Here is a 16,257-nt window from a genome sequence, read left to right on the forward strand (position 1 = left end):
TCGGTACGTACATCTGCCATACGAACTTGATACCTTACGTGCATGACTTATGAACAACCGCGGACGGACTCAGTGCTTAGGTTCTTTTTCTACACGTTTTTTTTTGTCATAAAACCAACGTTGCCACCCGGGGACGGAACTTCGCACAAGGCATTGGGAGGCTGCTAGCAATACTCGGAAGGGAGAGGGCCTTCCTCCCTCATACTGAAATGGACAGGTGGGTCCCAGCATACAACCTAATGGCACAAGCAGGCGTCGTGACTGTGTGGATGGCGCCGAGTGCCCAGGATTTGGCCCGGAGTGAGCCTCCGTTTGGGCTGCCGAGAGTTAGTTTTGACTTATCTGCTCCAGGAACTCATCGTCCCCATGACCTTGAAAGCTCTTGCTTTCTTTATTTTTACATTTCGCTTTCCTAATCTTTCTCTTCAACTTTAATTCACCTGACTTATCCTCTTCCATTTGCCGCATTCCGTTTGGTCGTGTACCAAAATCCTCATGTGGCAGAGCTTTATCTTCCCTTTGGATATGTAGGGGTATGAAGTGACTGGACAAAGTCCCGATCGGTTTATGGAGCGTAAAATCCATGGTTTGGAGCTGCGGGGTATCGATCCCCGTACCTCTCACATGCTAAGCGAGCGCTCTACCACTTGAGCTACAGCCCCGGTGATAGTTACATCTGAGGTGAAAAGTTGTGGCGCCATGGCTGACCGACTGGTCAGCCTCCACTTGAGGTGGACCCGCCCCCGGAGAGCTGGCCATGTCTAGGTCAGTCGGTCGGCTCTGTCTTCCGACAGGCCGGCTCGTCAGGCATTATGAGATGTTTCCGTGGTGTAGTGGTTCTTTCGATCCCGGGCGGAAACTGTATGATGGAGTTACGGCCCATCTGGCAGAGTTTTGCAACGCTAATTCCATGGTGTCTCCCTCATTGTCGCAGCATGGCCTTGATATAAAACAACGGGTCTAAGGAGGTGTTAGATTGATTCCTGCGACCTGATTTGAAACGTCATGGATCACATGCACCATTCTTCGGTCACACCCATCTGATGTAGTCTGGCAAGGCATGTTCTCTGTGTCCCTAGCTTGCTTAATTTTCGTGATGTTGGGAGAGGGCTGGCTGGCTGGCTGGCTGGCTGGCTGGCTGGCTGGCTGGCTGGCTGGCTGGCTGGCTGGCTGGCTGGCTGGCTGGCTGGCTGGCTGGCTGGCTGGCTGGCTGGCCGGCAGGCCGGCCGGCCGGGTAGCCGGGTAGCTGGGTAGGTAGGCAGGTGGGTGAGCGGGGATCTGATATCCCGTCTCGTAGGGCGAAGACGAAAAATCTCCAGCGGCGAGTTTATCGATTCCGTACCTCAATCAACGCACATCGAAAGACGGGAATTCATGAACATTCACATGTCAAGGAGCTTCGTTGCGGCGCTGCAGCCCGTGGTTCACTGTCAATCGGGTGTTTGCATATTGGCCCGATTTGTCTGCTGTTGCCTCAGCTGGAGTTAACTTTGCCTAGTAACCGTGGCGTTGCCACCAACATAACAATGTTTCCGCCCGGGATCGAACCGGGGGCCTTCCGCGTGTTAGGCGGATGTGATAACCACTACACCACGGAAACACCTGACGGCGGCATACGAGCCGGCGGCTTCGGAGACAGGGGCCGACCAACTGACCTAAATATAACCGGCTCTCCAGGGGCGGGTCCATCTTAAGTGAAGGCTGACCAGTCGGTCAGCCATGGCGCCCCAACTTTTCACACCAGGTGGGACTATCACCGGGGCTGTAGCTCAAGTGGTAGAGCGCTCGCTTAGCATGTGAGAGGTACGGGGATCGATACCCCGCAGCTCCATCCCATTGTTTTCACGCTTCACATCAAAAACCGGCCGGGGCTTTGTCCACTCCGCCCCGCCGGTGTCTGTGCCGCCGTCTCACACCCGAGTCTGTCCGGCAGGCCCCACTCCACCCGCCGCTGGCTGTGCCGCCGTCTCACACCCGAGTCTGTGCGGCAGGCCCACTCCTCCTCGCTGTTGGCTGTGCCGCCGCCTCACACCCGAGTCTGTCCGACAGGCCCCACTCTGCCCGCCGCTGTCTGTGCCGTCGTCTCACACCCGAGTCTGTCCGGCAGGCCCCACTCCTCCTCGCTGTTGGCTGTGGCGTGCGAGCGGTGCGTGCTGGTCTGGACCGTGGAGCCGAGCTCGGTCATCACCAGACCGTCGGGCACCTGCGCCCAGACGCTGGCGGCGCCCGGCCACGCGCCCGTCACATCGGTCCGCTGGAGTCCGCTGGTGAGCTGCGCCGAGCCGGCCGGCGCATGGCGGGCGCGCCATGCAAGGACGCTGTGTGTGGTGGGCGATAGAGCCGTCCTCTGCTGGGATCGACACTGACCTTGAGGGATGGACATCCTCTGCTGGGATGGACACTTCGATGCTGGTGCCAGTTGGGAGCGGTGTGTAATGATTTGGAGCTCCAGTGGCGACGACGGTGCCCCGGTGCTGTGTCGTGCCCTCTGTTAGGGAGACCTGATGATGTCGGCCAGTCCCAGTGACGCTGCCCCGATATTGTGTCCTCTGTCAGGGAGGCCTGCTGATGTCGGCCAATCCCAGTGACGCTGCCCCGATGCTGTGCTGTGTCCTCCGTCAGGGGGACCTGCTGATGTCGGCCAGTCCCAGTGACACTGCCCTGATGCTGTGTTGCGTCCTCTATCAGGGGGACCTGCTGATGTCGACCAGTCCCAGTGACGATGCCCCGATGCTGTGCTGTATCCTCTGTCAGGAGGACCTGCTGATGTCGGCCAGTCCCAGTGACTGTGCCCTGATATTGTGTCCTCTATCAGGGGGACCTGCTTATGTCGGCCAGTCCCAGTGACGCTGCCCCGATGTTGTGTTGTGTCCCCTATCAGGGGGACCTGCTGATTTCGGCCAGTTCCAGTGACGCTGCCCCGATGCCGTGTTGTGTCCTCTGTCAGGGGGACCTGCTGATGTCGGCCAGTCCCAGTGACGGTGCCCTGATATTGTGTCCTCTATCAGGGGGACCTGCTGATGTCGACCAGTCCCAGTGACGCTGCCCCGATGCTGTGTTGTGTCCTCTGTCAGGGGGACCTGCTGATGTCGGCCAGTCCCAGTGACGGTGCCCCGATATTGTGTCCTCTATCAGGGGGACCTGCTGATGTCGGCCAGTCCCAGTGACAGCGCTCTGCTGCTGTGGAGCGTGGCGGAGGAGTCTCACGTGCCGCTGAAGCGGCTGTGGAGCGCCGGCCACACCCTCTGCCGTTGGAGTCCCGACGCCAGCCGCGTCTTCACCGCCACCACTGGTCCCACCTTCAGGTCAGCGGTCGGACACGCCGGCGCCGCCACTCAGCGTAGGGCCGCGAGCGTCAGCGGCTTACGTCATGAGTGGTAGATGAAAGGAGCCGCGTGGTGGGCCTTGGCGGCTTGCAGCATGACCCGGGAAGGGCCGTTCGCCTGCCTTTTGTTGTTGCACTCGTGTTGTCGACCGAGTTACCTGGTTCATTTGTTGATTTTGCGGCTAGTCAGTGATGGACTGTGACGACTGGAGCTCGGTAGCATCTGCATCCTTTGATATGGATGTAATAAAAACAGTCGCGTCTTCTCTCCTTCTACGTTCGGCGTGTTGGCTTTCGGACGCGGTGTGATGCCTCCGACGTGGTCTTTCTCGCGCTTAGCCTCATCCCGACGCCATCAGGCGCCTCCTACCCGTCCACACGCCTGGCCCGTCCACATGCGATCAGGCGCCTCCTTCCCGTCCACACGCCTGGCCCGTCCACACGCCATCAGGCGCCTCCTTCCCGTCCACACGCCATCAGGCGCCTCCTTCCCGTCCACACGCCTGGCCCGTCCATACGCCTGTCGTCCTACGCAAACGGTGTCCATCGGCCACCAGACCCGGTACCCGTCCCGCCGGCGGTCGGGTGCCGGCACCAGCGGCGGCCCCGCGCGGTCTCCCGCACCGATCTCTCTCCGCCGGCAGGGTGTGGGAGACGGGCCGGTGGACGGACGAGCGGTGGCGCTGCGCGACTGCCGGCGGCCCGGTCAGCGCCGCCTGCTGGTCACCGGACGGCCGCGTCGCCCTCTTCGTCACGTCGGCCGAGCCTGGTGAGGCGCCGGCGGCCGCCGCGGCTCGGAGGCGGTGCCGCACGCGGGCGTGGGCGGCTCTCGGGCTCAGTGTCACGCGGGGCCTGACCGGGAGCGGCTCAGTCCCGTCAGATGTGCGTGTGTGGCGCTGTGATGCTCGGTGGGGCCTGACCGGGAGCGGCTCAGTCCCGTCAGATGTGTGTGTGTGGCGCTGTGATGCTCGGTGGGGCCTGACCGGGGGCGGCGCAGTCCCGTCAGATGTGTGTGTGTGGCGCTGTGGTGCTCGGTGGGGCCTGACCGGGAGCGGCGCAGTCTCGTCAGATGTGTGTGTGTGGGGCTGTGATGCTGGGCGGGGCCTGACTGGGAGCGGCGGAGTCTCGTCAAATGTGTGTGTGTGGCGCTGTGGTGCTCGGTGGGGCCTGACCGGGAGCGGCGCAGTCCCGTCAGATGTTTGTGTGTGGCGCTGTGGTGCTCGGTGGGACCTGACCGGGAGCGGCGCAGTCCCGTCAGATGTGTGTGTGTGGCGCTGTGATGCTCGTTGGGGCCTGACTGGGAGCGGCGCAGTCTCGTCAGATGTGTGTGTGTGGCGCTGTGATGCTCGGTAGGGCCTGACTGGGAGCGGCGCAGTCCCGTCAGATGTGTGTGTGTGTGGCGCTGTGGTGCTCGGCGGGGCCTGACCGGGAGCGGCGCAGTCTCGTCAGATGTGTGTGTGTGGCGCTGTGGTGCTCGGTGGGGCCTGACCGGGAGCGGCGCAGTCCCGTCAGATGTGTGTGTGTGGCGCTGTGGTGCTCGGCGGGGCCTGACCGGGAGCGGCGCAGTCTCGTCAGATGTGTGTGTGTGGCGCTGTGATGCTCGGTGGGGCCTGACTGGGAGCGGCGCAGTCTCATCAGATGTGTGTGTGTGTGTGGCGCTGTGATGCTCGGTGGGGCCTGACTGGGAGCGGCGCAGTCTCGTCAGATGTGTGTGTGTGGCGCTGTGGTGCTCGGTGGGGCCCGGCCGGGAGCGGCGCAGTCTCGTCAGATGTGTGTGTGTGGCGCTGTGGTGCTCGGTGGGGCCTGGCCGGGAGCGGCGCAGTCTCGTCAGATGTGTGTGTGTGTGGCGCTGTGGTGCTCGGTGGGGCCTGGCCGGGAGCGGCGCAGTCTCGTCAGATGTGTGTGTGTGGCGCTGTGGTGCTCGGTGCAACCTGGCCCGATTCATCGGCGGGAGACCTGTGCTGCCAGCTACGCCACGGCCATCTGGTGACCGCAGTGGCGGCGCCCACCCCTCCCATCTTAAGGGGACTGCAGATCCCGACGCGTTTGGCATCACCAGCTGCCTGTTTTATGGATAGCTGACTTCGGTATGTCCCACCCAGCGGAGATGTCAATGAGTCTGAGGTGTGCGGGTGACCGAGGATGTGCTGCTGTTTCAGTGGTGTATTCGCTCTCCTTCATGCCCGTTCTGCTGATGGAGTCGGCACCCAAGCCTGTTCCGGTCATTGACCTCACTGCCCGTCGCCTGGACCACGGGAAGGAGATGATCCAGTGAGCACTACACCCGGCCGATGTGTCTTGATTTCTCTTGAGCTGCGTTCGTATGCGTGTTTTCTCTCATACATATTCTCTGCTAGAAAACGCACAATGCAGCACCGCTTTGGTGAAGGTTGTGTTTTATGGTGATATTTTTACCAAGTAGGCGGGAATCTTTTCGCTCTTCATTTTCAATTTTTCAGTAAGTATTGCCCTCTGTGGATGGCTCGTTGAAGCCCCTTGATGCGTTATCTTAGCACGGATTTCATACGGCCAATGGCGCAGGCAAGGGGGGAGGGGGGGGGGGGGGTGGCACAGGAGACGTGCCCCTTTAGATGTCAGTCAGCAGTGCCTCTTTCACCGATTGGCAACCCCTGGGATTAATGCGGCCCCCCTATTTTCTGTCAGAGACCACCAACGCGGGAAAACTCGGCTCCTTCCCGGGCCTTGAGCAGCTTGTGGGGCCTCATTTCCAAGGAGGCACGAGGCCGGGGTCCGCGATTTTAAGTTAGTCTGGGCTCCTACGACAGCGAGGGGCGTTGCGGACGGTCAGCGCCTTACAGGGAGCATGCCCCGTGTCGGCCACTGGTCCCAAGCCGGCCAGGGTAGCAGTTGTGCCTGAACAGGGACAGGACTTCGAATGTCAGGGTGCCCCTTTGGCGTTGTAGGGACCCTTCTGTCAATGCGGGCGACGTGAAAGTTTATGAATGAGAGTTCAACAATGAGACAATGGAAAGGCCTCGTGTCCAGTCAGCCCCCCCCCCCCCCCCCCCCCCACAGTACCGAATGAGGGGGGGGGGGGCTTCACCCCATTTCAACCAAGACCCATGGATCCGGACTTGGAGTCTGCCGATTATTGGACCACGTGTGGCAATGACGGGTCGTGGTGCGTCAATGATGGCTCCTGCGTCGCTTTGGGGCTAACCGCCCGGGCCAGAGGACCTTTCGCGTCAGGAAGGGAACCAACGTATAATGTATCTTTGTAAGGGCCGCTGGGTTAGGCCGGTGGCCCCGCCCCCGTGTCGCCAGAATGGCAGCTATTTGCCACCACGCGCTGGGACGGAATGGCCCTTCAACGCCTGGCCGGGAACGATAATGTGCCCCTGGTGTTCTACCCACTGGGCCCCTTGCTCGGAAAGGGTAAGGGATGTCATAAGTATGCAATACGGTGGCTCGACATGAGGTTAAAAATAAAGAATGGTCTAACCATAGTTGTCTGAAGACGTCCGTCCTTTTCAGAATGGGCTTGTGAAACAAATAACAAAAAGTTCTGAACCTACACGTTTGCAATCTTAGGAGAAAATGGCTGTGGTGGGAATGCAGTTTCCGGAAAGCCGAACGGCGTTGGTCGCTGCAGACATCAGGCGGTGGGCATCGGACATCTGTAGAGATGCTATCTTATAGTTCTCCGAATTTAAACAGCAGTTTGTGGTGTAGTAAATGCCAATCCGCTTCTTTTATCACACTGGAAGTGGTACCGGCGAAGTCTACGCGATTACTACCTTTTAAACGTACGAATTGGTGTTCTAAAGCATTCAAAGAGGCGTATTCAGAGCGTCATGCATTTCCGTCTGCTCGTTTGTCGTCTTTAGTGTAACCGCAAATCTGACGCTTTGAAGCCAACGGGGACTTCAACGCAGAACATCGGGGTTCTTGTGTGCAAGACTTGCGAGCGCGCATGTTGAAAACTGTGTTACAGAATTTGTACCACTTACGATTCTGACTGAAGGTTGAACATTCCCAGACGAGCATGACTTGGCCATATTAATGCAAGTTTTTTACTCCATTTCAATGCACAACTTACGTTGCGGGGGCCCATAGTATTCTGTACAGCACAGGGAAATTAGGTCAAAGCCGTATTCTATCGGTTTAGAAGGGGCTCACCGAATCATTGCAGAATTAAAAGCGCTGGCGGATTATTCCATGTGGTGATTTGACGCCCGCTTGCTTGAGTTTATTGTCTTCAAAATATAAACAGAATGACATTTTCCGATGCTTTCTGGCTTTCATTTCAACAATAGACGGCCAAAATGACAAGACGATAACGAAAATCATTTCCTTTCGAAACCAAGTGGACTGTATGCAGCGACTATTTCGGGGAAGGGGTGGCTTTTGTCATCAGTGTGCTCCTTGCCAACCCTGTGCCCCCCGTTACCAAGGCTGCGGGTGCGCCGCTGCGTGCGGCCTGTTTGCCGCGTGTCCGGTCGGCCGGCGCCAGGGGATACCGGCCGGCGTGCTGCCGTGTGACCGGCGTGACCCGCCGTCCCCAGCGTCGGCGGCGAGGTCAGCGGCCTGACCTGGGACAGCACCGGGCGCCGGCTGGCCGTCTCGTTCGTCGACAGTGACGCCGTGGCCGTGTTCTCCACCGAGCTGCACCCGCACCTCAGGATCGCCGCCTGGTACGGCACTTGGCGCCGCCGCATCGCGGCGTCTTGTGGTGACCTCCTGGCTGGCAGTCCCGACCTGCACACTGTGCCTTAGGGTCGGCTTATGCGGCGGAGGCTAGATTAGTGGAAGAGATTGTCCACTCGTGTGGAGGGTTGCCTCCTGTTTCTTTCCGTAACTCGCGATCATCTCGATTTCCGAATCTTAAAACGGCACGGTTAGCTGCGAAAAAGATGTTTCATGTTGTATTCGTGAAACTTTGTCTCCCAAGCCGGGACAAATGTTGACCAGCTGGTTCCCCTTAGCACGTTGCCATCACGCGAAGCACTCACGTAAGTTAGATAAGCTGCCCACGTGTGCCGTCTGTCAGGTTCGTACGCTCGTGATACGGACACCCCATGGTCGGTCTGGGTTTGAGGACACGGTTTGGCCCTGCTCGGACGGCGTCCAGGTCTGCACCCTTCACATGCCCCGTCCGTGTTCAGCGGCCTGATCCGCTTTCTGTTACCCTTCTCACGTCCTGTCTGTATTCAGCGGCCTGATCCACGGTCTGCGCTCCTTCACTCGTCCTGTCTGTATTCAGCGGCCTGATCCGCGGTGTGCGCTCCTTCACACGTCCTGTCCGTATTCAGCGGCCTGATCCGCGGTGTGCGCCCCTTCACACGTCCTGTCTGTATTCAGCGGCCTGATCCGCGGTGTGCGCCCCTTCACACGTCCTGTCCGTATTCAGCGGCCTGATGCACGGTGTGCGCCCCTTCACACGTCCTGTCTGTATTCAGCGGCCTGATCCACGGTGTGCGCCCCTTCACACGTCCTGTCTGTATTCAGCGGCCTGATCCACGGTGTGCGCCCCTTCACACGTCCTGTCTGTATTCAGCGGCCTGATCCGCGGCCTGAAGGACGAGTATCCGGTGGCCGTCGAGTTCCAGATGAACCTGCAGGACACTACCAGCCTCTGCGTGGTAAGCTTCCTAGTCGATTTGGCGACTTAGGTCGGTGCCGGATTCGATTTTGGCTCGGCCGTTTTTTTGTAGGTGGCATAGTTGCTGATCACCTTGATCTCACTGAACGCTTTGATGGCTTATCTGAAGGACATCGCGTCGGACGATGAATGCCGTGCGCCGGCCCGGTTCGTGCCTGGCCGTGTTTGGGAGACCCACCCGGGCTGTTGCCACCGCACCTGTCCTCAGCTCCCAAGCCTGGGCTTCATTAAACGGGCTACGCCTTTTAGCACGCGTCGCCACAACCACAGCTGGTAAGTCAGCTGTGCTTAAAAGCCACAAGTCAGCGAATTAAAAAAGTGTTGATAATAGCGCAAACAACGTTGAATGTATAGAAGTACAAGTGGAGACGTCTGGTGATCTTGCTATGCTGTGCTCTGCTGTAAATCATGCCGCGCTGTACGTGGGTGTCCGCCTCACGGCTATACCGCCGCTCCGCAGGCGTGGTCGAGCGGACGCATCCAGCACGTGCCGATGCTGGTGCCGGCGTCGGCCGCCGGCGGCCTACTGGAGAGCAGCGCCCTCTCGGCCTCGGTGGCCGCCAGCCCGGGCCGCTCGCTCGGCGACGCGTCCCTGCTGCGCTCGCCCGTCCAGCTGTTCTCTGTCGACTCGCCGTGACGCCCCGGCCGGCTCGGGTCACGGCCACGGGGCGGGCTTGGTGGGGCACCCGGCGGGGCCTTTGTGGACGGTGCTTCGGGGCTGGACGGCGCCCCTTCGGGGCGAAGGGGCGCCAGACGTCATGAGGATGAGGGCTCTGTCTATGGGCTTCCACGTGCGGCTGAGATGCCTTCTGAGAGGTGGAGCTGACTGCATTCGACGCTGTCCTCCTGCCATCCAGTGCAGCGTGCCGATGGCCAGCGCAGGGACCTATCAGTGAAGACCATTTTTACAGTGTTGGGCCGATGGTTACTAAAATAAACTGTGATTGTGATGGCTGCGTGTTTTGTGTGACCTCTGCTGGCGGTGCGCCGCCGCACCACACCGGCGTTACCCTAGCCGGCGCACTCGTGCCGGAATGGCCGTCTTCGCCGCCGGCCGGCTCGACTCCGATAAGTCGGGAAAGCCGAGATAAGTCGGTGCATGCGGCAGCGCGCCCCGGCCGCGGGCGACGTCGCCCCACTGTCACGCCGTCCGTGCGCGGGAGCCCGCCGTCGCAGGAGGCCTCGCGCGAGCCGGAGCGGACCGGCGGCCGCCGACCGGAGCTGGTTGGAGGGGCAAGCAGCCCGGCGGGGGTCGGCGCCCTGCGAGGGTGCCCGGAGGTTCGGCGTGGGTCGCGGTGACCGCCGGAGTCACCTTCCAGTGTGCTGCCAGGTGAGGCGCGGGGTGTCGTCTGACGTCAGAGGTCGTCTCGGTGGAGGCTGGCGAGGCCAGTTGTGGCTGGAAGGGTTCATGGAATGCCATGATAAAGGACATTGCTAATGCCGTCGTTCCTGGGCGTGTCTTTTCATGCCATCTCGTGTGTATCGAGCTCTTCGTTCTGTCTTGTGCACGATGGCACAGAGTGATCAGCTGTTTTTTTTTATTGGCAGTTGTCTGATAGAATCCTCTAGGAATTTGTGGCGAATTTTCTTATTTTAACGAATGGCATGTTTGCCAAAACCGGTCGGCCGGCGGAGCGTCCTTCCGTGCTGTCTTGTCGCGAGGGGGCCAGGGAGTTGATCAGAGTTGATCATCCCGGGTGCGGTTGCAGATTATCCAGAAATGGCGACCGAATCGTCCTCGGCGCTAGGTATCAGTGCGTTTGTTGTATTTGTACTGCAGGCACACCCCGTGCACATTCGGCCCAGGTGCCATCGAAATGTGGGCTGAAATAGGGTCATCAAATGACGTAACAAGAAAAGGGACAAAGTTTGGGATGCTAGGCTATCAGGTAATGATAATTCAAGCACCCTTTTATTGGGAGCAATCGCCAGTATTCAACGCGAGCATATCTTCCAGATACCAACGATTGCTGCCAATGAAAGACTGTGGCGGACCATGGGCGATTGCTCTTGGACCTGTCAGAATTCACTCCTGCTTGATAAGTGCACAGATGGCAGATTCGTGCTGATAAGACACCAGCGCAGTCACGTGGATTGATCCTGTCACCCAAGTTGATCACTGCAGTGAGTCAAAATTCAGGATTAAGAGTGGAAAATGTCATGTTTGATAAACGATGTCGGTCTCTCGATTATGTGCCGTTCGCAATTTCGGTCTCTCACTCATGGACATATCTGATTTGTCACGTCTTTCTGTCTCCTGCGGTGCGTTGGCGAAGACGCTTCATTTAACGCGGCATCTTTTGTAGAGGCGATTTGGACACACTACCATCGTTCAGCAGCTACTGTTCAGTCCATTGCATCCCAACTGGAATGTTTGTTGATAGCGCACTTTATCAACCTGTCAGGGGTGTGACTATTTTGGCGACAGTAAAGCTGTCCTGATGGCTTTAACAAGAACACCGATTGAATTTCGATAGCTTATATCTGGGTCTCTGTTGAATGTTTAAACTTCGGGTGTCCTGAGATCCAGAAGATGTTGTTATGAATAATTCCGCGGAACACACTAGCTCTAATGCAGGTTTTGTGTAGCCCCGCGCTCCCCATTACACTACAGATGAAGAGTGGGTGTAAGGCTGGTCCCCTTGGATGTATCCACATTAGATGTAAGCGACTACGATGCCAGTCATCCAGCGTGCGAGTCTCACTGCTTTATATGCCCCGTTAGAACGTCCTTTGTGCCTCGTTTTACTGCGCTGTTGTCTCTGTCGAGCCTCTGACATGAAGACCAACGTGTGTGCAGATTATAGGAGATTATAGGAGGTAACAACGTTGTGTCTTCGGCAGACCGGGGCCCGTGCGGACATCAGCGACGGTATCACCCGACAGCGAAGGTGGGATGGAGAGAGGAATGTCGAAGGCCCAAGGACCAAGTGGGGGCCACCCTCTGGAAGTCCTGCCTTCCCTGAATAGAGGAATTTCGGAGGGAGCCAAATCATCGGATGAAAGACCGACGAAGTATGTGAAACTTGCGCGCGAAGGACGTCCAGAGGAAGAGGGAACGCAAGTAGTAAGCGCTGAGGAAGAAGCCGTTGACTTGGCTGAGCGAGCTTCAGGGGACGGCGCCGGCCAGGCTGTGCTGCCAGATGGGGCGGTGTTGCTAGATCTGGGGGTGCCGCCGAGTGAGGTGGTACGGTTGGACCTCTCGGATCTGGCCGAGGATGAGACGGAGGCCATCCTGGAAGTACTCGGCAAGGACTCCGTGTTCCGCGCGGAGGAAAAGGGACGCATCGAGTGAGTACTATCCCACCCTCATCGGTGTTCTGTGCTGTAACAAATTATCCGAATCTTTGCTAATGGGGGCATTTCTGGGGAGGTCCTGCCCAGACACACGCTATGAAGTAATTGTTGAGGCTTAACCCATACCATTCGGTCGTGCAATTCCAGGCCAGCGTCTGAATTCGGTGGCAAAAGTTTAACGTGCCGCAATGCTGAGCACGGCCCGTCCTGCTCTCAGACGTCACCTGACCTTTCGCGCCGTCGCCGCCACCGACCACAAGCCATATCTGTCAAGAGAAAACAGCGAGCGCCTTAAGCGGCTCGAACCGACCCCACCATGGGTGGATGGATTGAAATGCAAGCCCAGCATCAAACTACAAACGCCCGATATCAAGCCCGTGTTTACGTTCGTGGGAAGTTTTGCGTGATCACGCACCTCCCGATAAAATTGTTAACATCGATCCTCACACAATTCGGGGGTGAAGTTAGTACGCACGGTGCGAAGCTGCTAGCGCGCATGCACATGAATCATTTCGCCTTTGAGGTTCCGCGCAACATTTATGGTGTGTTAAGCGTTGAGGTGGTAGCTGGGAGGTTCATGTCCGAGTCTGTTACCGAACCCGCCCATATTGAGGCTTAGCTTGAATTGTGGTGCACAACGTCTATATGCTTTCGTTCCAGTGGAATTATCCGTATCCTGTACAAACATCGAAACAGCATGATTCCGCCGCTGAGATGTTATGTAACCATCCCCATTTGTAGGACTGTTCAGTAGCGTGCGCAGGGTTTTGCAGTGGCAAACACAACTTAAGATGCTTGGCTGAAAACCCCTTTATCGGGCCACAAGCCCGCGCAATTTCTTCCATGGCATATAAACACGTCGCATATTTTCAATCTACTTATTTGTATGCGCGTATCTTGAGTTATTGAGCACTGTAATTCACTTACATGTATATTCATCCTTGTACGAATTTGAATGGGGAGGGGGTCGGGTGAAGGCCCGTGCCCACGGTGCCCCCTTGATTACGCCCTCGGGGTTATTGATGAGGGGACATAACGACCGCGGGGGAGACGTGGCAACGCGCTTCAACGACAAATTTTACCTTGGAGAAAGGCGTGGGTGTAACCACTTGGGAGGGTGGGCGTTGGGAGGTGGGAGGGGGCTGGAGAACACGTCCCCCGTCACAAAGTGTGATTTCCTTCCCTCCAATTTTATGTTTAACGTAATACTTCTCGCGTTTTTCCATTTAAGATGCAATTTTCAGGCTAGGTTATCCCCCACATTTTAGTGTCATCCTTCCACTCCTGATTTGTCCCACAAACTCAAGGACACGGTCACACCCATGGGAGGGAGGCGTCTTTTTTCGATTAGTCCTTGGTTGTTAAGTGAACGTCGTGGCGTTGTTTCCATTCCGAAAGCGTAGTGTACTCGCACGTACGCTCCAGCCTTTGTCGGACCTCCCAATGGATGCATTCTATCTGGCCTCATTAGGCTGCAGTGGCGTGAGCCCAAGACCGCACACGGTCTCACGCTTATGCTAATGTGGGCGTATTACATGCCCCGCACCGGCCGTAACTGTCCATGCGAACGTAGCCTTGTACATTACACCACGAGTCGCGCGCGCTGGCGCCTTCCACAACATCGCAGTGGTGGTAATAGCACTGAACACATGTCGTCTCAGGCCAATGAGAAAGGCTGCGTTCTAAATTCAACAAATTGATGGTGGAATTCAATAAGTTGATGGGTTGAAGCACGCACCCTCGGGTGAGGGCGCAGAATCTACCGGAGGGGAGTGGGGCGTGTTTCCTTCCACGCCCCTGAGTTTGACACAGGTGGCGCTGGTGCGCGTGTGCGATGACGAATTCATCGGCTTCTGAGCAGCATCCCGCTCCACGGGGTCAATAGCCTGGGGCAGCAGCGAAGCAAGCTCGCTTGCAGAAGTTCTGTCCCGCTTCACTGCGCGGGTAGCCTGCAGAAGCTCTGTACCAGTTCAAGGAGCTGTGAAGCGGTACTTATAAGACGCCTGCCCTGTGAATCAAAAGCAGCTTCTTTTCTTGTGTTTCCCGACGCATTTTTCACCCCCAGCGCAATGCATGCTGCTTTTTGGGAGGGGCGAGTCTCTTGAGAGCCGATGATTTTCGATAACATTTTTCACACCATCACTTGAGAATTGATAATTCTCCATAAAACCCTGACGAATAAATCCACGAGTGGGGCAGGGAATGCAATTATGCGGTCGGATTGGCTCGCGCTTTTCGCAATGAGTTACACATGTTTAGTACCTAAGAACTCCATGCGAGACATCTTGTGCATTACAATTAGGAACCGAATGTGAACCCTTAGTCGCTATCCAGTAATGCAAGTTGTATGAGACTAAGAATTTAATTTGGACATGGTCGTGGTCGTGGCACATTGGGACGCTCCAGTAGCCTGAGAGATATAATCATGTGAAAGGGGTACTCGGGGTGCGTTGGAAGCAAGTTGGCGCGACTATAGGCATTACTTTGATTGCTTCCTTCCAGTCAGCACTTTTATAAGGTTAATGCTAGATAACAAGGGAGTTGAGGGTTAATTCCCCCCCCCCTCACCCATCATCTTCACACCATTACGTGAAAGGGACATTCGCGGGACGTTGGAAGCTCTCTCAAGTTGACGGGACTATGGGCATGTTGGCTTTTTATTTCCAGTCAACACTTTTATAGGGCTAATGCTAGATTTAAGAAAGATGGGGCCAGCCTCCTCCCTCCCCCCCCCCCCCTCCCCCCGGTCCCATTGGTTTCCGCTCCCCTAGGACGCTTTCACCTAAATATAACCGACATTTAAATGTAGGACACATACGCCGCAAGGCAGCCTTGTCCGAAATGAAATGTGAAGTCCGTTTTCCAAAATTCGTCCCCCAAAGCTAAGCGTTTTAGGTGAAATAAAGGGTGAAATAAGTATATTTGGCCAACTTTGTCCTGAAGCTGTCACATTCGAAAGCAATGTGGTAGTTGTGGCGGTGTATTTCTATCAAAGAAAGGAGCGCTACACCACGCCTACGGTACTACGTACGTCGCAGTCATTTTGGCTCCGGCTGCATGCGCCGGAGATCAACACATTATGAAGGCGTGCGACCAAAATCGCGAGGCTTCATTGCACTGAATTCAGGTGTTTATTCGGGTATACGCCGTCTGACCGGTCATATTTGCTTGCATGGAAATGTTTTTAATTGATGATGTATGTACATACATCATCCATTGGATTGGATGATTGGAAATACTTTTGATTGGTTTAACAGCGTATGGCGAATGACAACGGCAGTTTATGGCAAATGGGTTCTCGTTGTTAAAGGTGATTGTCGTCTGTTGGTGTCAGTGTTATCCACTACTGTAGTCAAGCTTCATGGATCGAAAATACGTGCTACGATTTGCTACTGTATCGCTTTCGGACTCGCATTCATTTTTATGCACGTGTGGTATTACATGCGATGACTGGTTCCAACCTTTACTTTCGATAGTCTTTTTGGAACTGGCCTCAGGGTGTCAGAGGTTGGACGGTCTTAGGAGCACCCCTGTCAGCAGGCATTTATAACTCTGCAGTGGCTGAGCCAGGCTCGACGTTCGCCGGGCTGATTCGTTGTCAGCGAGGAGCTCAGGACAATCCTCTGCGACGATACAGCGGTATCTGGTGAGATATCACCGCTATAGCTGTACGCGCAGCTCAACGACGGGGTCGGTGGCAGCGGCCATCGCGTTATCAGAGGCTTGGGGTGCATGGGGCACACCCCGGGGTGCACGCGGCACACCCCGTCGCCGATGGCGCTGGGATCTCGGTCGGCTGAGGGAGGAGGGTGCCGCGTCACCGGATGAGGGAGGAGGGTGCCGTGTCACCGGCCGAGTGGCGGCGTCGAAGATCCGACAAAGGGAGGAGGGAGCCGTGTCACCGGCCGAGTGGCGGCGTCGAAGATGACCGGCTGGGGGAGGGGTAACGATGCCACCGGCTGAGGGAGGAGGGAGCCGCGTCACCGGCTGAGGGAGGAGGGAGCCGTGTCAC

General features: G+C 57.1%; 2 protein-coding genes and 3 non-coding genes across 5 annotated transcripts in view; 3 read left to right on the forward strand and 2 right to left on the reverse strand.

Annotated features, from left to right (window-relative positions):
• Positions 1-209: 209 nt before the first annotated feature.
• On the forward strand, positions 210-9,640 carry LOC119106135 (aladin). The gene is made up of 8 exons (XM_037229733.1): positions 210-217; positions 2,108-2,267; positions 3,136-3,305; positions 3,970-4,094; positions 5,485-5,596; positions 7,852-7,980; positions 8,844-8,928; positions 9,409-9,640. The coding sequence occupies exons 1-8, from the start codon at positions 210-212 to the stop codon at positions 9,583-9,585; spliced, it is 966 nt and encodes a 321-aa protein (XP_037085628.1). The 3' UTR covers positions 9,586-9,640.
• Positions 590-662, reverse strand: TRNAA-AGC (transfer RNA alanine (anticodon AGC)). The gene has a single exon. It is a non-coding gene; the product is annotated as a tRNA-Ala (tRNA).
• On the reverse strand, positions 1,528-1,600 carry TRNAV-AAC (transfer RNA valine (anticodon AAC)). Its single transcript has one exon. It is a non-coding gene; the product is annotated as a tRNA-Val (tRNA).
• On the forward strand, positions 1,759-1,831 carry TRNAA-AGC (transfer RNA alanine (anticodon AGC)). Its single transcript has one exon. It is a non-coding gene; the product is annotated as a tRNA-Ala (tRNA).
• A 560-nt stretch (positions 9,641-10,200) lies between the features above and the next one.
• Positions 10,201-16,257, forward strand: part of LOC119106136 (striated muscle-specific serine/threonine-protein kinase) — a 75,053-nt gene continuing 68,996 nt past the window's right edge. The window contains exons 1-2 of the mRNA XM_037229734.1: positions 10,201-10,278; positions 11,793-12,239. Coding sequence (XP_037085629.1) covers positions 11,845-12,239 — 395 coding nt within the window. The 5' untranslated portion in view covers positions 10,201-10,278; positions 11,793-11,844. The remainder of the gene's footprint in view (positions 10,279-11,792; positions 12,240-16,257) is intronic.

The sequence above is a fragment of the Pollicipes pollicipes genome, unplaced genomic scaffold (assembly GCF_011947565.3).
Source record: "Pollicipes pollicipes isolate AB1234 unplaced genomic scaffold, Ppol_2.1 Scaffold_6138;HRSCAF=7277_pilon_pilon_pilon, whole genome shotgun sequence".
NCBI classification, from domain to species: domain Eukaryota; kingdom Metazoa; phylum Arthropoda; class Thecostraca; order Pollicipedomorpha; family Pollicipedidae; genus Pollicipes; species Pollicipes pollicipes.